At 46.1% G+C, this 23,028-nt stretch overlaps 1 protein-coding gene across 24 annotated transcripts in view; it reads left to right on the forward strand.

Annotated features, from left to right (window-relative positions):
• Positions 1-23,028, forward strand: part of mypn (myopalladin) — an 828,299-nt gene that overhangs the window by 365,836 nt on the left and 439,435 nt on the right. For all 24 annotated transcript variants that reach the window (XR_015079259.1, XR_015079260.1, XM_085994999.1 and 21 more), the window contains one exon: positions 5,460-5,635. Coding sequence is in view for 22 of the 24 variants with exons in the window: in XM_085994999.1 (XP_085851125.1) it covers positions 5,460-5,635 (176 nt within the window). In the remaining 2 variants the exon portion in view is untranslated. The remainder of the gene's footprint in view (positions 1-5,459; positions 5,636-23,028) is intronic.

Below are 23,028 nucleotides of genomic sequence, written 5' to 3' on the forward strand. Positions count from 1 at the left end.
ATTATCTGCACCGAGTTCTCACTCTTTATGGCTTTTAGCGAATGCCAGTCCATATTTATGTTTCTAAACCACTCCCGGCCTAGTAGTGGTGGACCTCCCTCCGGTAGCACATATAAGTCCATTATTTGACTTCCTTCACCCTTGTTGGCCACTGCAACCTTTATTGTCCCGATGGGGTACACTCTCTGCCCCGTGTAGGTTGTCAATATAATCTCCGTATCCTGTAGGGGAATATGTTGGAATAACCTTCTGTAATCTTTCTTATTCATGACCGACAATGCCGATCCAGTGTCCAATTCCATTTTTACTTGGACTCCTTCTATCTGAAGAGTAACCCAAATTGTCTGGAGGTCTGCACCCTTACCAACGTTGAGTACCCTTAAGCTAGCCAGTTCAATACTGCTTAAGCCAGCCAGTTCATTACTGCTAGCATCTGAATCGGACTCCTGTTCGGCCACCTTGTGTACTTTTGCGCATTTTCCTTGCAGTGACTTCTTGTTGCTGGTCTTCTTCCCTGACCTGCATACTCTAGCTATATGTCCAAGCCTACCACAAGTTCTACATTCTTGGTTTTTAAACCAACACTGGTTCTGATCATGCGTTGTCTTTCCACAACGATAACATTTGCCAGAACTCACACCCAATTTGTGTGCACTGAGCTCCGGTGACCGTAGCTGCATTACTGCCGTGCCTCTCGCTGCGGCTTCGTGTGCTGCTGCCATAGTGACCGCCTTCTCAAGCGTCAGCTCATTCTCCTCGAGCAGTCGCTTTTGTGTATCCTGTTTAAATAAACCACACACAAATTTGTCTCGTAGTGCATCTGTCAGTCCCGTTCCAAACTGGCAATATTTCGCTAATTTACGCAATTCCAGCAAATATTCAGCATTGCTTTCATGCTGTAGCTGCCTTCTGTCATAAAATTTAAATCATTCCGCTAGCATCAGCGGCGTGGGGTTTAGATGATCTTTCAGGACAGTAACAATCTCATCGAACGTCTTATCCGCCGGTTCACCTGGTGATAACAGGTGTTTCAATTGCCCATATGTCTTCGCACCCATTAAATTTAATAATGTTAGTGCTTTATCAGCCTCACGAATTTTATTGGCCTTACAATCATTTTTAACTCGTTCAACATATATGGCCCAATCTTCGATGTCACTATCAAAGTTGCTAATATTCCCGTGTTTAGGCATTGTAGTACTTTATCAGATTTGCAATTTCTCAGATTTTCTTTTTTTACTGCTATCCAAGATGGCGGCTTCCCGCTCTTGCCGTCGTCCTCCGCCCACAAAATGGCGGTTTTCCCACGCTTGGCGGTCTTCACCCGTCCCCCCGACGCCGTCTCCCTTCAGCCCCCGAGTGCGGCCCTTATCTTCACCGCGATCGCCCGAGTGCGGCCCTTATCAGCGGATGCGATCGCTGGATCGCGAAGTGGCTCCCGACCGAAGCGGCTCTCGGCCCTTATCTGGAGATGCGATCGCTCTCGCGGCTCTCGGCCCTTATCAGGAGATGCGATCGCTCTGTTGAAACGCCTCCCGCTCGAAGCGGCACTCGCGCCCTATTCCTCCGGCTCCCCCAGCCCCGTTCGTGTGGCCAACGCGGTCGACTGCCTGTCGCGTCGCTGCCCGGCTCAGACAACGGCTTACCCACCACCAAGCTGGAGAAGAAGCTGACGGTCGCCGATGGAGGCTCCGAGGTCAGGATGTCTTCCAGTGGGGCGGAGAGGGTGGAAACCTCTCTGCAACGTCCTGGCTGTGGACGAAGCTGCCATGGAGTGACTGCCGCAGGGTCCGAATCAGACTCGTCGCCAGTGTTAAGTCTGTGAGTTGTTCAAATAATTAATACTCAGACTTAATCAGTAACAATAAAACAGGTCTTTACTGGTTGGAGGTAGGGACTATTCTGAATACAAGATTACTGCACAGTGCTTATATACCGGTGTGTTCACCCCCGGTATTACGTCTACAGCAGCCTGAGAAAGTAGTACATCTCTTAAGGTGGAACAGGCTTAAGCTCTCTTAAGGTGGAACAGGTTACATACACAACAGTAGTCTGTGTAGTAATTATCACTATAACACACAGACTTAACAGTGATGATAAAATATCCCATATGATCTATGGCGTAAAAGAGGGATAAGAATATTTTATAAACCTGGAACTCATTGAGGGGTTGTGATGTTATAAGCTCATCAGAGCCTGGGACTATGCTACAATTCATAATATGACCCACATGACTTTAAACCATTAAAAACTAAGATCTTGGATTAGTGTTCCAGTGGTTAAAGATCCTTTGACATACTTGAAGAAAAACACAGAGTTTTCTCAGTGACTTGGCCAGCATTGTTATTTGTGTACATAAAAACAGTCACTGTAATTCAAAGTAATTCATTGTACATGAAGTTAATTTGGGACGTTGCTGAAAGATTAAAGCTGGGAACAGGAAATAGGCGGTGACTGGAAACGCATGGTTCTGCTGCCATTTCAGATAATAAGTAACTTGCAAGAAATCATATTCCTGATGGAGAGCTCAATGCGACTGGAGTACATATCAGAGAATTGTTGTGGAGGTCATTGTTCCCACACGGATTTTCCTCCTTGATTCATTGCAGTGCCGAAATTCTCATTGTGCATTTGACCTTCATCTCACAATTGTTAAAACGTACTAGGATTGCATGATGGTCTCCCTAAATCTCTCCACCTCTCTCTCCTCCTTTAAGGCCCTCCTTAAAATCTACCTCTAACCAAGCTTATAGTCACTCCTTCTAATATCTCCCTCTTTGGTTCGGTGTGAATTTTCATCTGATTACACTTCTATGAAGCGTATTGGGATGTTTTCCTATGTTAAAGGCACTACATAAATGCAAGTAGTTGTTTTGACACTTAAAGCAAGTTATTGGCTCATGTAGTGAGTGCAGATTTACTGCAACAATTCAAAAAGAAATTCGACAAGTTCCTTGCTGTGGCTAACTTCACTGCATACAAATGGTAGGTGGGATATTGGGTACATACCTCTTGGTCAATGTGTTCTCATGGAACTCGTTTTGATCTCCTTTGGGGGGTTGGAGAGGAATTTCCCAGAATTTTTTCCCCTGAATTAACCTAGGTTTTTTTTATCTGTTACTTTGCCCCACGCAGGAGATTATATAACTATATAAGTTGGAGGATACACTGGAGTCATGCTTAGTTGCATCATAACCGGGACAAGCTTGATAGACCATGTCGTATTTCCTGTCTGTCTTTTTGCATATTTACTGTGTTGATAAACACATTGTAGCCATTCAGACTCCAAATTTATGAGCTCTTGCAATGAAATATATTCTTATTGCCTTTTAATTATTTTTCTGCAGTGTGATAGCAGCTTTTACAGCTGGCAGTGCATGTTGTGAAATTGTGGGCCTACTGCCTGCTTGGAAACCTGGCCCTGATCATGTCTGGTTTAATACAATAGCAAAATACTGTGGATGCTGGAAATCTGAAATAACAGAAAATGCTGGAAACACTCAGCAGGCCAGGCAGCATCCGTGGAGAGAGAAACAGAGTTAATGTTTCAGGTCTGTGACCCTTCATCAGAACTGGAAAAAGTTAGAGATGTAATAGCTTTTAAGCAGGTGCAGAGGCAGGGCCACTGTCCAGGGCCCCAAACATCCCTTCCAGGTGAAACAGCGATTTACTTGTACTTCTTGCAATTTAGTATACTGTATTCGCTGCTCAAGATATGGTCTCCTCTACACTGGGGAGACCAAACGCAGATTGGGTGACCACTTTGTGGAACACCTCCGTCAGTCCGTAAGGGTGACCCTGAGTTTCCGGTCACCTGTCACTTTAATTCTCCGCTCCACTCCACTCTGACCTCTCTGTCCTCGGCCCCTTACACTGTTCCAATGAAGCTCAACGTAAGCTTGAGGAACAGCACCTCATCTTTCGATTAGGCACTTTACAGCCTTCTGGACTCAACAATTTCAGGCCATAACCTCGGCCCCTATTTTTTCCAGACGGCAGCTGTTGATGATTCTGCCATTCCCATTTACAACATTTAACCACTCCTGCCTTCCACCCTATCACAGACCGTTCCTTTTGTTCTTTCCTCCCCTCCCCCCTTTCCCAGCCTCTGCACCTGCTTAAAATCTGTTACATCTCTAACTTTTTCCAGTTCTGATGAAGGGTCACAGACCTGAAACATTAACCCTGTTTCTCTCTCCATGGATGCTGCCTGGCCTGCTGAGTGTTTCCAGCATTTTCTGTTATGTCTGCTTTAATGTTGTGCCACCATTCTGATACATGACCTTTGAACTCAACTTGCTCAAATAGCTCTTAGCTCCTCAATTTCTCTGTAATTTACATGAACCCACCAGCAAAGGGGTATTGTGTACCTGACTGTGTCCTTGCTATAAATGTAACATATAGAGGAATTTCCCTCCCTCAGTATTCTTAGTAAACTCTTGAAATGCAAGACAAAGAACTGAGCTTTCTCAGAGTATCTCTAAAGTACTCCTTCTTGTCTCAAGAATATTGAAATCCCGCTGGATGTGTCAACATATTTTATAGATCCTAATATTGGAATTTGTCCAAGTAATATATCATCTTATCAGTGCTTTCATGGCCACCACCTATATTTAGTGCAGCTCGTGAACTAAAACATGATACAGATGCTTGCAATGAAATTTTGACAAAATATGTAACAAGTTTGGATTAGTGTCAGACATATCTGGGCAGACATATCCAGTTTTTAATGTTATGTTACACATCATAACTAAACTGTACTCATAAACCAAATTATATCCTATAGGCAGTAAGAATTACGTTTTTTATTTGGGTTGAATTCACTTTGCCTAAGGTGGTTTAATGATTTTTTTTTCGGCTGTCTGCATTCCACCCTACGTAAACTTGAGGTCATCCAAAACTCGGCTGCCCGTGTCCTAACTCGCACCAAGTCCCGTTCGCCCATCACCTCTGTGCTTGCTGACCTACATTGGCTCCTCGGTTAAGCAGCGCCTCGATTTCAAAATTCTCATCCTTGTTTTCAAATCCCTCCATGGCCTCGCCCCTCCCTATCTCTGTAATCTCCTTCAGCCCCACAACCCCCTGAGATATCTGCGCTCCTCTAATTCTGCCCTCTTGAGCATCCCTGATTATAATCGCTCAACCATTGGTGGCCGTGCCTTCTGTTGCCAAGGCCCAAAGCTCTGGAATTCCCTGCCAAAACCTGTTCGCCTCGCTACCTCTCTTTCCTCCTTTAAGATGCTCCTTAAAACCTACCTCTTTGACCAAGCTTTTGGTCACCTGCCCTAATTTATCCTTATGTGGATCAGTGTCAAATTTTTTGCCTTAAAATACTCCTTTGAATTCCTTGGGACGTTTTACCACATCAAAGGCGCTTTATAAATGCAAGTTTGTTGTTGTTGTTGTCTTGTCTTGTAGCTGTTTCAACAGTGGAATTTAATTTAATTTAATCTTTGTAGGTGGTACTGTGAAGGAAAGGAGCTCAAGAACTCACCCGATATTCAGATTGACTATGATGGTAATCAGTACTCACTGATCATTTCTGAGGCCTTTGAGGAGGATACGGGACGCTACACTTGCTTGGCTTCAAATATATATGGATCAGACTCAACGTCTGCAGAACTTTACATAGAAGGTAAAGGTATTGGAGAACCCCTGTAGGCTGTGGCCTGGAGGGGACGTTGTACATTCCATTCTATGGCAATGAACATGGTGTTATCATGTGATAAATTAAGATTTGGCCAGCATGGTATGGCCTAAATATTACAACATGTGAACACTTAACTGACTGACATTTATACACATGTTTTTCTTAGAAGATAGGTGGGGGAGGGAGAAATTCCTTCCGAAATCGTCCAAGCACAATTCCTGACAGGTGAACTCATTGGTGCAAATGCTAATGATTGGACCATCTTGGGTAAAATGAGACAGGTCACTGCAAGGAAAGAAGCCCTTTCTAGAATGGAGGTTTCATGGCCTTCAGCAACATGCTATTTGTACACCTTTGGTGAAGGATTTGGCTTTGTTAGAATCCTCCGCTATCCAGTTGAGATCAGCAAAACTTGACATTTCGGGGTGAAAGTATTTGTAGGTCAGTTATTGAAGGGTCTCAGCAAGGGAATCCAACATTCTGATACAGTTACTGGGCAGCCATGTTCTTATTTCTAATAATGGTCCTAAGTTAGAAACCAAAAGTGGGAAGGAATAACAACTGATATGCCGGTAGTTAGCATAAGCTTAAATGTGAGGAAAGCAATCATATTACTTCTTATTATTTTTAAGGTGCATTTTTTCTCATCTATTCTTGGTTTTGCTTCTTCATCCTTCACAACTGCACAACTTCTAAATCTTCCTCCCTTAACTGTAGGGTTGCTAGGTAGGACACCTCAAAACATGTAAAGTATCAACTTTTGCCCTGAGGAAGAACATCTGACCTTTAACCTTGCTAAGAAATGCTAGATTGATTATGTATTCAGAAATGGGTAAATGTACCACCTGTGACTGTAATGCAGAGCCAAGCCTATCTTGTTAATAGGAGGGTTGGAAGCAGGTTTTTTCTTTTCAGAATTTTTTTGGGCAATATTAGTTTTAAAAGAGTAATTTTTAACTATTGGTTCTTTGTGGTGCATGGCTAAAAGCAGATATTTAATTTGTGTCATCCAAACCTCATGAGAGTCTCATCTCGCTGCACTGAAATGTGTATTTTGTTGCATCAGGAAATAATTGCGTTTTGGAAAAGTTAACAAAATCAGATACTAGTTGGTCAAAATCTATCAGCGATGCCACCTTCAGTACCTGTGTAAGAAAGTTCTGAGTTTCAGTAATCTGATTTCATGCTGTCATATGATTGCACAAAGAACATTTTCACAATATTTTCCTCCATTTTGGAGAATGCAATAAACATATCTCAGGATGATCAAGAGCAGTTTCTCTTTTGGTAGAGAAAATCACCAATGGGGGGAAACTACTCTGCTCTTGAGCAAATGCATGTACTAAGTGTTTTTCCTTGTGTAGTAATTTGGTGTGTTAACATTAAACAAATAATAATGCACTTTTGCCCATGCTCCCACAATTCCTCCCAGTACTATTTCTGATTGCCGCTCAATAACACACAGAACCAGCGTTAACATTTTTTTGGCTAGCTAATGACTAATTAATAAATTAAAGACATGTAAGATGAACTAAGGAGGCATTCAGGTGATTCTGCAAGAGAAAGAAGAAAGAAAGAAAGCCTTTCATGACCACCGGACATCTCAAAGTGCTTTACAGCCAATTAAGTACTTTTGGAGTGTAGTCACTGTTTGGAGGAGCAGTCACAAGCCATAGCACAGAAAGAGGAGGAAGAAGATAATGATGAGGTGCCTAGTGCAGGAGGACTATGGATTTTGATTGAGTCTATCAAGTTTCCTTGACGTCTACCTTTATCTTTAATTAGAATTTTTTTAAACCATCATTCTCCAGCTACAACAACTTGCATTTATATAAAGCACCTTTAACATAGTAAAACATCCCAAGGTGCTTCACAGGAGCATTATCAAACAACATTTGACACCAAGCCACATAAGGAAATATTAGGGCAGATGACCAAAAGCTTGGTCAAAGAAGTAGCTTTTAAGGAGCGTGTTAAAAGGAGGAGAGAGAGCTAGAGAGGCGGAAAGGGGTAGGGAGAGAATTTCAGAGCCTAGGGCCTTGGCAGCTGAAGGCACGGCTACCAATGGTGGAGTGATTAAAATCGGGGATGTTCAAGAGGCCAGAATTGGAGGAGCGCAGAGATCTCGAGGGGTTATAGGGTTGGAGGAGATTACAGAGATAGGGAGAGGTGACGCCATGGAGGAATTTGAAAACAAGGATGAGAATTTTTAAATTGAGGCGTTACTTAACCAGGAGCCAATGTAGGTCAGCAAGCACAGGGAAGATGGATGAACGGGATTTGGTGCGAGTTAGGACATGGGCAGCAGAGTATTGGATGACCTCAAGTTTATGGAGGGTAGAATTAGGGAGGCCGGCCTGGAGTGCGTTGGTATAGTCAAGTCTAGAGGTAACAAAGGCATGGATAAGCTGAGGTAGGGGCGGAGTCGGGCGATGTTATGGAGGTGGGAATAGGCAGTCTTAGTGATGTGGCAGGAAGCTCAGCTCTGGGTCAAATATAACACCAATGTTGTGAACAGTCTGATTCAGCCAAAGACCAATTGCCAGGGAGAGGGGTGCAGTCAGTGGCAAGGGAACGGAGTTTGCGGCGGCGACCGAACACAATGGCATCGGTCTTCCCAATATTAAGTTGGAGGAAATTTCTGCTCATCCAGTACTGTCTGACAGTTTAGAGACAGTGGAGGGGTCGAGAGAGGTGGAGTTGAGGTAGAGCTAGGTATTGACAGCATACATTTGGAAACTGACAGACTGAAATTTTCTGGGGTCCGTGCGGGCGCAATTGGAGGCGGGTCAGGTGGGAATTTTGAAAAATATTGCAACGGGTCGGGAACCCGCTGTCATCCCGCCCCCGCGTGCCTTTCCCATGGGCGCATTTGTTGGTGCAGCAGTGACCCGAACGGCAGAGGCGGGTGAGTTAATTTTAATCATTATTAGGTACTTGTCAGACCCTTAAGCGCCTTTTTCACCCTAGCATTCAAATTTCCCTAGATGAGCATTGGGATCACGCAGCTCAGGAACCACGTCTGTGAACCTGAGGCGGAAGTTGAGTGGCCATTGATCCAGCTCATTACTGCACAGCATGAAAAGTACAATAAAAAGTCTAACCTCACAGCTGATCACTTTCATAAGGCAGATGCTGTTGCTGACTGCATTGTCAGCACAGATTTAGCTTTCTAGAAGTTGCAAGTTTTTCCAGCAACGTTGGCATCCAGTGTCACCTCATTGGTGGAACCTATCACACCATTGACAGATTGCTTTTGTCATCTTTAGTTGACCTGTCATCTACTCCATCAGCATGGGTACCATTTATACTGTCTCAGCTTGGTCCTCAGAATCAGACCACGATGAGTCCTAACACCAGCAGCACCAACAACACCACCAACCTTCTCCTCAACCACCTGATGCTGCACAGGACAGAGGGCATCAGCGCAGGGCTGCACTGCGCCGGAGGCGATAGCCCCCAACACAGGGTATACAGGCAGAGTATGAGCTTCCTCAACATGACTGAGCAGCAGTGCCAAAGGAGGCTCAGGCTATTGCGCCAGATCATCGCAGACATTTGCACATTGCTGGAGGAAGACGTGCAGCCCAGAGGAGCGGGTGGACATGCCTTACCAGTGGCTGTCAAATTCACTATTGCTCTCATTAATGGAGATGACAGAGCGGATTAGGCGGTGGTCTGTCCAGCAGTCATCAGCTCCTGTCATGGCGCGGGTGATGCGGACGTCCTTGTGGTCCCTCGCTCGGACGATGACATAATCCAGCAGATGCCAGTGCTTGGAACGAGGGTGCTGCCATGAAGTCTTGTACTTGTCTCTCTGACGGAACAAGGTGTTGGTTATGACGAGGCCATGTTCTAAGCATTTCGACAGGAGGAGGGTACCGTTGGGGTTGGCTTTCCCTACCCCCTCTCTGCCGATCACACCTCCCCAGAGGTCTGTGTCCTTTCCAACTCTGGCGTTGAAGTCGCCAAGGAGGATCAGCTTGTCGCCCGTTGGGACTCAGGACAGGGATTGTTCGAGGCTGGAGTAGAATTCCTCTTTGGTCTCATCTATGGCTTCCAGTGTTGGGGCATACGCACTGATGACCGCAGCGTGCTGGTTTCAGGCTAGGGTGAGTCGAAGAGTCATGAGGCGCTCGTTTATACCACTAGGGGAGTCTCTGAGACGCCCGACCAAAATAGCGGCGGCAACAGAAACAATGCCACAGGAAAATTAACGCTGGAGTACTCAAAGACCCCGCTAAGAAAGCACTATTCAGCCTGTGCCTCACAAACAACCTGACAACTCCCAGTGATGCAGAGACACAGAGTGCCCACAGCGTCTGGTCTGCACTCAAAGCCACCATAACCAGCACCTGTGAAGAGACGCTCGGTCACTCAACGAGGAAACACCAAGACTGGTTCGACGAGAACGGCCAGGAGATCCAGGAGCTAATGAGCCACAAGCGCAAGGCATTTCTGATCTGGAAACAGCAACAGAACTCGAGAGCAAGAAAGCAGCTCTACAGAAGCCTGAAGGCCGAGGTCCAACAAAAAACTCGCGACCTAAAGAACAGATGGTGGGTGGAGAAAGCGCAGGAGATCCAGCAGCTAGCCGACAACCACGACGTGCGTGGATTCTTTAGCGCAGCCAAGACCATCTACAGCCCAAGCACCCAAGGCCCTTCCCCACTACGCACCAAGAACGGAGAGGTACTCATCAAGGACAGGGAAGCAGTCAGTGCCCGCTGGAAGGAGCACTTCGAAGATCTCCTTAACCACGACTCTGTCTTCGACACGAGTGTCCTCCACTCCATCCCACAGCATGCTACCCGCCACCATCTCAGCACAACCCCAGCCCGGCATGAGGTTGAAAAGGCCACCCGACAACTCAAGAACAACAAGGCCTCAGGAGCAGATGGAATCCCCGTCGAGGCACTAAAGCATGGTGGAGAAGCACTACTGGTGCGAATTCATGAACTCATTTCTCTTATCTGGAAGGAGGAGAGCATGCCAGGGGATCTCAGAGACGCCGTAATTGTGACCATCTTCAAGAAAGGTGACAAGTCCGATTGCGGTAATTACAGAGGAGTTTCCCTGCTATCTGCCACAGGGAAAGTAATTGCAAGAATCCTCCTCAATCGCCTTCTCCCAGTGGCCGAAGAGCTCCTCCCAGTGTCGCAATGCGGATTCCGCCCACTAAAGGGCACAATGGACATGATCTTCACCGCACGTCAATTACAAGAGAAATGCAGGGAACAGCACCAACCACTGTACTTGGCCTTCTTTGATCTCACAAAGGCCTTCGACACTGTCAACTGTGAGGGATTATGGTGTGTCCTCCTCAAATTCGGCTGCCCTCAAAAGTTTGTCACTATCCTCCACCTGCTTCACGATGACATGCAAGCCATGATCCTGACCAACAGTTCCACCACAGACCCAATTCACATACGAACCGGGGTCAAGCAAGGCTGTGTCATCGCACCAACGCTCTTCTCAATCTTCCTTGCTGCAATGCTCCATCTCACCCTCAGTAAGCTCCCCATTGGAGTGGAGCTAATTTACAGAACAAATGGGAAACTGTTCAACCTCCATCGCCTCCAGTCCCGATCCAAGGTCGTCCTATCCTCTGTCGTCAAATTACAGTATGCAGACGATGCTTGCGTCTGCGCTCACTCGGAGGTCGAACTCCAAACCATCATAAACACCTTCACCGAAGCATACGAGAGCATGGGCCTTACACTAAACACCTGTAAGACAAAGGTCCTCTACCAACCTGCCCCCGCCACACAGTGCTGCCCCCCGATTATCAAAATCCACGACAAGGCCTTGGACAACGTGGACCACTTTCCATACCTCGGCAGCCTACTGTCAACAAGGGCAGACATTGACGACGAAGTCCAACACCGCCTCCAGTGTGCCAGTGCAGCCTTCGGTCGCCTGAGGAAGAGAGTGTTTGAAGACCAGGACCTCAAACCCGGCACTAAGCTCATGGTCTACAGGGCAACAGTGATACCTGCCCTGCTGTATGCCTCAGAGACATGGACCATGTACAGCAGGCACCTCAAAGCACTGGAGAGGTACCACCAACGCTGCCTCCGCAAGATCCTGCAAATCCATTGGCAGGATAGGCGCACCAACATCAGTGTTCTTGCTCAGGCCAACATCCCCAGCATCGAAGCTCTGACCACGCTCAATCAGCTCCGATGGACGGGTCACATTGTCCGCATGCCCAATACGAGACTCCCAAAACAAGCGCTCTACTCAGAGCTCCGGCACGGCAAGAGAGCCCCAGGTGGGCAGAGGAAACGCTTCAAGGACACCCTCAAAGCCTCCTTGAAAAAGTGCAACATCCCCACCGACACCTGGGAATCCCTGGCCCAAGACCGCACAAAGTGGAGGAGAAGCATCCGGGAAGGCGCCGAACACAAGTCTCTTCGCCGGGAGCAAGTGGAAGCCAAGCGCAAGCAGCGCAAGGAGCGCACGTCAACCCAAGCACCCCACCCACCCGCCCCTTCAACCACCATCTGCCCCACCTGTGACAAAGACTGTAGGTCCCGCATTGGACTAATCAGCCACCTGCGAGCTCATTTTTAATGTGGAAGCAAGTCATTCTCAGTTCCGAGGGACTGCCTAAGAAGAAGAAGAAGAAGATTGCTCTCAACTTCTTCGCCTCAGTCTCCTTCCAGGGATCTGCAGCAGACATTTGTGGCATCTCGCAGTCGGCTGCCCACAGATGCATCACACAGGTCACCGATACCCTGTTTGACAAGTCAGCCAATTATATCAACTTTGCCACTGATGAAGCCAGTGTTACTGAGCATGCGCTCGGCTTTGCCACTTTAGCTGGCTTCCCATGGGTGCAGGGCGTCATCGACTGCACATGTGGTCATCAGGGTACCCCGTCATCACCCATGAGTCTTTGTCAACCAGAAGGGCTTCCACTCCCTCAAAGTGCAGCTTGTCTGCAACCATAGGAAGATCATCCTGCATGCGTGCGCAAATTTCCCTGGCAGCCGTCTGTAATGAACAGTAACCTGTCATTCTGGAATGGTACACTAGGTGGTGCTGTATGTATATAAGAGTGGGCTACCCACGATGCACTAGGCTACCCACAAGGCAGCAGTCAAGATGGAGGCCTCTACAGCTACTGTACCTAGTCCACATGTGCTCAATAAAGTGTCTAGCAAAAGCTAGCTGTTCTTAATAAAAACGACTAGTTATTAATGAACATAACATGGTACCAGGATTGGTAAGATCTGCTGAATATTGTGCAACGCGACATGGAGAATTTGAAGCCACCAGAGCGTTTGAAACTCACAGGAAATGTTGACTACAATTGGCAGACTATTAAACAACAATTCAAACTCTACATTGCTGCCATCGGGTACGGTGTGAAGCCAGATGCAAGGAAAATAGCGTTGCTGCTCACGGTTGCAGGCCCACAGGCGATAGAGGTATTTAATACATTTGTATTTAATCCAGAGGAGAACAGAGAAAAATTAGACGATGTGCTAAAGAAGTTTGATACACATTGTTCTCCCAAAAAGAATGAAACCTATGAGAGGAACATCTTCCGTTCTCGGACACAGCAGCAAAATGAGACTTTTGATAGCTTTTTGACTAATCTGAAACTGAAAGCACAGACATGTAATTTCTCTGAGCTGAAAGCATCCATGATTCGTGACCAAATTGTGTTTGGTATTCAGGATAAAAAGGTCAGGGAACGTCTGTTGAGAGAAACCGAACTGACATTGGAAAAAGCTGTGAAAATATGCCAAGCCAGCGAGCTAGCTCAAAAGCATGCGAAGACTTTCAGTGAAATCAATAATGATGCGATTGTAGTAAGTGCTGCTGTTGGTGCTGTGTCCTACAAGGGGAAGAAACATGGGCAGAACAGAAATGAAAAGCAATCGGAGGAAGGAAATTTTAATTGTAAACACTGTGGTTACAAACACCAGTTAAGACAATGCCCAGCGTTGGGAAAAATATGCACAAAATGTCATGGAAAGAATCACTTTGCCAAACAATGCTTTTCAAAAGTAAAAGCTAAGAAAGGGCAACGAGTTAATGTAATTGAGCACACTGATTTAAGTGAGACATTTTTTGTAGGAATGGTGTCATGTGACAATATAGAAAAGGATACAGAAAATGTGCAGCCCTCAGGAATAAACAATGCTGAACATAACATTAATGCAGTAAAAGAGGACAAATGGATGATCCCACTGCAGGTAAATGGAGCATTAGTTACATTGAAACTAGACACTGGGGCAAAAGAAAACTTAATCAGTATGAGTGACATTAAAAACATGAAAGAAAAGCCCAAAATACAGAAAAAGTCAGTACTACTGAAGAGCTATAATGGACAGAAAATAGATAGCTTAGGTGTATGCAGACTTAAAGTGACAGTCAAAGACAAAGTGCATCATCTCATGTTTTCTGTTGTGGTTGAAGGACTTGATTCACTACTGGGTGACAAAGCTTGTGAGGACTTAGAACTGGTCAAGAGAGTCTACCGTATAAACTGTGCCATAAGCAGACCAGATGAATCAGTGGATTCTGTTGTGAGTAATTTCCAGGATGTGTTCAAAGGATTTGGAGTTCTACCAATCACTTACAAGATCCAGCTAAAGGAGGATGCTCAGCCAGTGGTACATGCCCCACAAAGAGTTCCAGCACCCCTGCGTGACCGGCTCAAGAAAGAACTGGACAGAATGACCACACTAGGAGTCATCAGGAAAGTCGAAGAACCAACAGACTGGGTTAACTCCATGGTATGTGTAAAGAAAAAGAACAATGATCTAAGAATATGCATGGATCCAAAGGACTTAAATGCAAACATAAAACGTGAACACTACCAGATTCCCAAGCGAGAAGAAATCACCAGTGAAATGTCAGGTGCCAGATACTTTACAAAGCTCGATGCCTCACAAGGATTTTGGCAACTAAAACTGGATGGAGAGCACCAAATACTGTAACTTCAACACACCATTTGGCAGGTATTGTTTCCTCAGAATGCCTTTCGGGATAATATCTGCATCTGAAATCTTTCATAGAGCGATGGAACACATAATTGAAGGTCTGGAAGGAGTTCGGGTCTATGTTGATGACATCATCATCTGGGGCTCCACACTGAAAGAACACAATGAGAGACTGACTAAAGTGCTACAGAGCATACGCCGGAATGGACTGAAGCTCAACAAAGCCAAGTGTCAGTTTGGCGTCCAGGAAGTCACTTTCCTAGGAGATAATCTATCTGGTAAAGGAATAGAGCCAGATATGGAAAAAGTAAACGCCATACTCAAAATGCCCCGACCCACTGACAAAAAAGGAGTGCTACGCATCATGGGGATGATAAACTTCATTGGAAAGTTCATTCCTAACTTGTCAGCCAAGACAGCCTGTCTGCGAGACCTGCTACGTAAAACAAATGAGTTCACATGGACAGAAAGACATGAACAAGAGTGGATAAACCTCAAAACAGTGCTGACAACCACACCTGTACTCACCTTCTTTGACCCAACAGAGAATCAAAGTGTCAATGGATGCATCAAAAGATGGCCTAGGTGCGGTCTTGCTACAAGCAGAGGGTGAAGGTTGGAAGCCTGTTGCCTATGCCTCCAGGTCTATGACTGATACTGAGTGTCGATACACCCAGATTGAAAAGGAATGTCTAGGCTTGGTAGTTGGACTAGAAAAGTTTCATGGCTACATATATGGACTGCCCACCTTCACAGTTGAGACAGACCACAGCCCATTGGTTGCCATCATAAAAAAAAATCTGTATGAGATGTCTCCAAGGATTCAACGACTCATGATGAAGCTGCAAAGATATGACTTTGAACTGATCTACACACCAGGCAAATACATAGTGTTAGCAGATGCACTATCCCGAGCACCCACAATGAGTCATGTGAGCTCTACTGAAGAAGACGTGGATGTTCATGTGAGTATGGTCACTGCTGCGCTGCCCGTGTCAGACACAAAATCAAAGCAAATAGCAGAAGAAACAGTAAAAGATACAGTATTACAAACAGTAATAGAGAACATTCATCATGGTTGGCCAAAAGGTTCCTGTCCAAAATATTTTCACATAATTCAGAATTGAGTGTCGCAGGTGGACTATTACTAAAACAGAACAGAATAGTCATTCCACAGGCTCTACGTCAAGACATGCTCAAAAGGATTCATGAGGGACACCTCGGAATTGAAAAATGCAAAAGGAGAGCAAGAGACACTGTTTATTGGCCTGGCATAAATAAGGACATTGAAAACATGATAGGCAAATGTGAGACATGTCAGAAACACCAAAACAAACAAGCAAAGGAACCAATGATAGTAGCTGACATACCAACAGCACCATGGCAAAAGGTTGGTATGGACCTTTTTCATTTAAATGGTAAAGACTATCTAATAGTGATTGACTACTATTCTAACTATCCTGAGATGGCGCTGCTCTCAAGCACCACAGCAAGCAGTGTCATAATGCATGTGAAATCCATCTTCGCCAGACATGGAATTCCCAGGATTGCCGTTAACGACAATGGTCCGTGCTTCAACTGTAAGGAGTGGCAACAGTTTGCAGCACCTTATGACTTTCAACAAATCACATCCAGTCCTTTGTATGCTCAATCGAATGGTAAGGCAGAGAAAGGTGTTCAAGCTCTCAAGCAGCTACTGAAGAAAGCGACAGAAAGCAAGTCTGATCTTTATCTCGCCCTGCTGAGCTACCGAGCCTCACCTTTAGACTCTGGTTCTTCACCTGCTGAACTCCTAATGGGTCGCCAGTTGCGTACCACGCTACCCTGCTGTGCAAAAGAAAAGCAGAGTAAGGAACTGAGACAGAGACTTCAACTGTTAAAGCTGAAACAGAAATCAAACTATGACAAGTCATCCAAAGCTCTGAAACCATTGACAAGGGATGATGTTGTCAGGATTGAGGATCCAGATGCATGGAACAGGAAAGCTACAGTTCTTGAGGAAGTAGGACCAAGGTCATACACTGTTAGAACTGAGGAAGGACAGATTCTCAGGAGGAACCGCCGTTCCCTCTGAAAAACACAAGAGACTATCGAAGAGCAAATCGATGACAATGCCGCAACTGAATCTTGTCACTCACCACCAGAACAATCTAACACAAATACACATACAGGCTCTCATGAAAACACATCAGGCTTACCTGTGCTGAGAAGATCCACACGTGAAGTAAAAAAGCCTGATAGACTTAATCCTTGAGTACAAAGAAAGCTACATTGAAAATGTATTGACTGTTGAAGATGTTTATGTTGTTATTGATTGATATTGATTGATACTGATTTTGTTTAACCTCAAAGAAAGGGGGATGTAATGATCAGTAACCTGCCATTCTGGAATGGTACACTAGGTGGTGCTGTATGTATATAAGAGTGGGCTACCCACGATGCACTAGGCTACCCACAAGGCAGCAGTCAAGATGGAGGCCTCTACAGATACTGTACCTAGTTCACATGTGCTCAATAAAGTGTCTAGCAAAAGCTAGCTGTTCTTAATAAAAACGACTAGTTATTAATGAACATAACACTGTCATGACTCTTTCTTCCTGCACCAGTCCACCCTCCCTCAGCTCTTCACTCCTCCAAGCAGACTTTCTGGCTGGCTGCTTGGAGACAAGGGCTATCCACTGAAAACGTGACTCATGACACCCTTGAGGAGGCCAAGTATTGAGGCCCAGGAGAGATATAATGAAAGCCTCATGTCCATCAGATGTGTCATAGAGCAGACAATAGGCCTGCTGAAAATGCACTTCAGATGCCTTGACAGATCTGGAGGAGCCCTTCAGTACCCACCAGCCAGGGTCTCCAGAATCCTCGTGGTCTGCTGCGCCCTGCACAACACAGCGCAGAAGCGAGGATTAGCACTGCATGAGGAGCAAGACACTGAGCACACAGCCTCTTCAGCAGAGGAGGAGCAGGAGGAGCATCAGCTGGAAGACGAGGAGGAGGAGGAGCTGGAGGAACCTGTGGTCCAGATCCCACCAGCACCCGAGCACAGCCCTACAATGACCAAGCCATTCCTTTCATACTGACCACCATTGCTGGAGGTAATGTTATGTCTCACCATTCACTCCAACTCACTAAGCCACTTCCAAAGGTGCACACAAATTTGTCCATAACCGCAAAGTGGTGAAAATAAAGATTTTGACCTGTGACACCACAGTAATGGAAACTTTAGAGAAACATTGAATAAAATACCCAAGTGGCTACCCTTGTGAATCTACTTCTGTTTGATCGTTCTCTTACGCGTGCTTCTATGAGGTGCTCCCCCTGTGGCTTCGGCAGAGGTAGAGGCAGCCTGCTCACTTCCCTGCTGCGACTGCACAGGCTATTTTGGTGGACGTCCTCTGGGTTTTGGAGCCTGTGATGGCCCCGCCAAAGTCTGCTCCTCCTGCAACTGTGCAGGGGCAGACTCGGCCATCGCGATCCGAGGAGGCATCTGGGTCTTTGACTGAGGGGGGGCAATGAGGGAGAAATGTGAGCACTTTGAGAGGAGCCCCCACTTGTATGTCCCCTCTCACTATCATCCCTCTCATGAGCCACCTGCACTTCCCTGCTAGCAAGGAGCTGGAGAGCACCTTACTGCACATCAGTGGGGCCATGAGGACCCACTTCTACATTGACATCCCTTCTAGAGAGGACGTCTATGAGCCTCTGCCATCTATTCTTTATGGATAACCATCTAGTCTCCATAGATATCCATCTATTCTCCATAGAGACCATGTGCTTCTGTGAGTGTCGCATTAGCTGCCCCATGCAGGTGGCCATCCTATCCATGGAAGAGCCTACAGTCACCATCCCCTGCGACACGGTGGTGCTCATGTTGGAGATGGACTCCTCCATTCTCTGAACATTTGCAGACATTGCATTCGCAAAACCTGTCAAAACCTCCGGCACTTCTTGCTGCACCTCCAGGAATGCCCTCTTTCTAGATGGCCCCCGAGGCTCAGCATCTGCAGGCAGCTGAGCAGAGTTTGGAGCATTCTGCGTCCTCCGGTGAGGAGTCTCCACTACTGTCCCTGTCTCCAACATCTGCTCTTGGTCTTTTGTGTGTTGTGAGACACCAGGTGACAACACTACTCTATCTCGCGTGGGACCCAGTGAGGTGTAAGTACTTGCGCTGGTGCTGGGTGCGCTTATGTCTGGTGACGGTGCACCCTCAGAGGCTGGAAGCTGCTCTGAGGAGTTGTCTTCCTCTTGCTCCTGGACAGTGGCTGGGGGGAAGGGGTGGGTGGCTCTTGATGGACCTGTGGGAGAGTAAAGAGATGAGTTAGATATGTCATATGAAGAATGGGTACAGATATCATTATGCACATGATGAACATTCACTGGCTGCTGACATCAGTCCCCATACGAGTGACTGCTGGATACCGTGTAGTTGTATGATATGTAATTCTGTCACCAGGTTGCTGAGATGTTCCCCTCTCTCCGTCTCCCACCTCCAGTTGCTCGGTGACTCCAGAGACTTCCAAGGCAGCCTCCTCTGCTGATGTTAGGGTGGCCAATGATGGAGTGCCACCTCTGGTTCTCTCCCTCTCCCTCTTATTGTGGGCTCTCTTTTCCTGCAAGGAGGGAAAGAAGAGAAGGTTGAGTGAGAGTGATGGAATGAGTGTAAGGAATGAATGGGTTTACATCTGCGGTAGAGAGGGCTGGATGGGCGTGCAAGGTGTGTTGGTGTGAGTAAGGATGTGCAGGATCAGGGCTGGGAAGGCAGAGTGATGGGGATGTGATGAGAGCCACAGCAGGATAAAGTTGAGTTTGGCTTTGCACTCACCTTTCCTGATCTAATGAAATCATTGAAACATTTGCAGCACTGAACCCAGGTCCTCCTGATCACATCCCTGTTCACCTCCTCAGCTATTTGGAGCCAGGCTCTTTTTGTCTCCTGGGGAGGTCTCTTCAGCCCATTAGAAGGGAAGAGGACCTCCCTGCGTGATTTCACTCCCTCCACAAGCCTATGGAGGGAGTCATTGGATAACCTGGGTGCAGCCCTCTGTCTCAGTGTACTCATGTTTGGCACTTGTGCAGTGTGCTGCCCGGCACACTCCTCGATGAACCTTCAAATGCAATGTGGCCATGGCCCCTTTAAATATCCCGGCTGAAAATGCGTCATTGCTGACATCATCAGACCCGCGCCATTTAATTGGGCCAGGTAATGCACATGGTGGGCTTAATAGGCCCCGTTAACAGAAAGTCAGTCTCAGGAGTGGCATGGGATGAAGAACGGGATCACGACCCGCCATGGCGACCGCCTGCACCCAACCCGCCCATGTACAGAAAATTCCGGCCACAGTGTTTTCGGATGATGTCGCCAAAGGGCAGCACGTAGATGAGAAAAAGGAGGGTGCCAAGGATAGATTCTTGGGGGACACCAGAGGTAATGGTGTGGGAAGAGAAGCCATTGCAGGTGATTCTCTGGCTACGACTGGATAGATAAGAATGGAACCAGGCGATTGTAGTCCCACCCAGCTGGATGACGGTGGACAAGCCTTGGAGCAGAATTTTGTGGTCAACCAAGTCAAAGGTTGCAGACAAGTTGAGAAGGATGAAGCGGAATAGTTTACCTTTGTCACAGTCAACTAGGATGTCATTTGTGGCTTTGGTAAGAGCCGTCTCGGTACTACGGCTGGGGTGGAAACCTGATTGGTGGGATTCAAACATGGAGTTCCGGGAAAGATGAGCATGGATTTGGGAGGCGGCAACACGTTCAAGGACTTTGGAGAGGAAAGGGAAGTTGGAAGTATGGTGGTAGTTTGCAAGGATGGAGGCATCAAGGGTTGTTTTTTGAGGAGATGGGTGAAATGTAGAAATTTAGAAAAACAATAGAGGAAAGCTCTGTGGAAATCATTAATTTTGAAAGTGAAGAACGACTGGGCACTTACCTCAATATGTGGCAGGTCAAAACAGCCTGCCCTGTTCTGGCTGTGGGGTTACTGGCTTATGGGCTTCTCCTCCTGCTTATTCAGAGGAAGCTGCAGGCAAGGGACTGGCAGTAACTTGTGAAACACCCCCCGATCCTCTCCATTCTAATCATATGCTCTTAGTGGAGGCTGAGTCCTCACTTCAACCACTGCACTGACCTAGTGCAGAACCTTGCATGCCACAAGATTTCTCATCAATCGTGGTTCTCTGGAGTCTGTCTCCAAGAGTATTGAATCCAGCCATCATCAAATCTTGGATTTTGGACCTCAGCATCATCAGTGGGAGCATTCATGAGAGATGCTACAACTGTGCATACTGCATGCACACATGAGGTCTACCTTACAGATACCACTGATGGTTAACATTGCTCAATGGCAACCTGCAGAGTATAAAACCGTTGCTGCACAACATCACTCAACAGTGTACCAAGTGTTTGCATCATGCTTTGGAAAGAGGCATCTGACTGCTGCGCCATTCATGCTTCTGAAGTTCCTTCGCTTCATAGCAGCCTTGTAGGGTCAGAATCATGATTCTGCAGGCTCTGTGGCAGCGCTGTATCTCCACTCAGCAGCAGCAAGCCCTACTTCAGCCATTAACTCTGCCCACCTACACCTGCGAGAAGTGACTCACCCTATGCTTCCTCTTCCAAATCACTACAGAATGTGTGTCTCCAGGCTGAGCGTGCTTGAACTGGTGATGATGCTGACTGCTGAGGTGAGACTTATTGTTGCTAAGGACCTGGCTTTCTGCTTCTGGGGTTGTGGCATATAACTGTAAGAAGAAGAAAATGCGCACAGACCGAGAAGGCATGCATAGTATATGGGAGAGCACAGTCATGCGGAAACACATTTGCACAGAGAAGATATCTGATTAGAGTTATGCACATTCCCCATACCTCAGAGTCTCCAATACAAGCTACTCAAAAAACCATACTGACACTCTTATCTAAACCCAGCGGCCCTGACATTCCAGCGAAGGGGAGAACAGCAGTAGGGTGGATCGATCATCCAGGGGCTGGAATTTGGGGTGGACCATTTTGTATTCCATTAAGTTTTCGGATGGAATTGTTCTTTGGATTGAAAGTTCCCTACTCTCTACCACATGCTGCATGCAAATAACAGGTTTAGGATGGGAAGATGTCATCTGGCCTACATCCAGTTAATTCTGCCTTGGGTTCCACTCACGTAATAAACGCCTGTATCTCGCAGGTGTCTCTGATGATATGATTGGTTGGAAATAATTTCTTACACTGCTGCACCTCAAAGTGTTCTCTACTGTGGGCTAAAAGTACACAGTTGGGACAGAGTAAAGGTGTCTTTATTTTGTATGTAATCTTTTATACCTGCCTTGAGAATAGTTGGTCTTGATCTTGACCAGTTAATCAATTTAGGTGGTGTTGGTTGAGGGAGGAGTATTAGCCAGTACACCAGGAAAACGTACTGCTCTTCAAATCATGCCATGGGATCTTTAAAACCATTTGAACCACTGCAATGAACATTCAGAATGCTGGAACTTCCAGACATGTAATCATGATGTCGAAATGCCTACATTGCACATGCTAGGTGCTTAATAATGAGTCAGGACACAGAGGTGCCCTGCTTTGAACCAAATTGGTGGGCATGAAATGCACTCTGTCTCCTTCTCTCTAGTACATGCCCAGACTGCAACATTTACCCTAACACGTCCTGTACATTTTAATAAGGCGGACACATAATGGTTGGACCCAACAGTTCCCAATTATACAATTAAGTGAAATGGAATTTTTTACTATTAGAATCTTTGTATTTCGGTGAGAATACCCAAAAGAAAGGTGAGGCAAAGTTACCAAACCTTCTTCGCCTTTAATGTTGAGGCCTCTAAACCTTCCGTATACTTCAACATTTTTAATGTGCTCAAGTTACCATCCAAACAAATTGCTGAATTGATATCCCACTGAAAGAAATATAAGTTCCATAGAAATAAAAGCAGACAGGACCAGATGCTGCAGGAAGAGATTTCTGCAAGTGTGGTGGCCTTTGGGGTTAACAGTTTTACCATTTTTGGTGTATTCGTGACATTCAGAAAAACAGCTGGACCATAAATAAATGTATGTTATTGTAAGAGTTAAAAATAGACTCAAAGATGAACAAGTTAGATAACAAGCAATAATACATTTAAGATAAAAAGAAATAAAGCATAATGGCTCAGTAATTCCGGGCACAACGCGTGAGTACCCCGTCTGACCCAAGGGGTTAAGAGGCAGAGCGCGCGCGACTGCACAGGCAGCGCGTGCGCAGTGAAATTCCCTTTTTTTTTCAGAGTTGCGCGCGTGTAAAGGCCTCCGGTCTTTACGTGTGGAAAAACCAGACGTAAGTATTTAGTTTTTCAGGTAAGTGGGCTTTTAGTACAATGTAGAATTTTTTTTCCCACAGGCTTGTTATTTTTAAATAATTTACAGTAAGGTAA

The sequence above is a fragment of the Somniosus microcephalus genome, chromosome 8 (genome assembly GCF_052327205.1).
Source record: "Somniosus microcephalus isolate GS21.2 chromosome 8, FLI_Smic_1.0, whole genome shotgun sequence".
In the NCBI taxonomy this organism is placed as follows: Eukaryota; Metazoa; Chordata; class Chondrichthyes; order Squaliformes; family Somniosidae; genus Somniosus; species Somniosus microcephalus.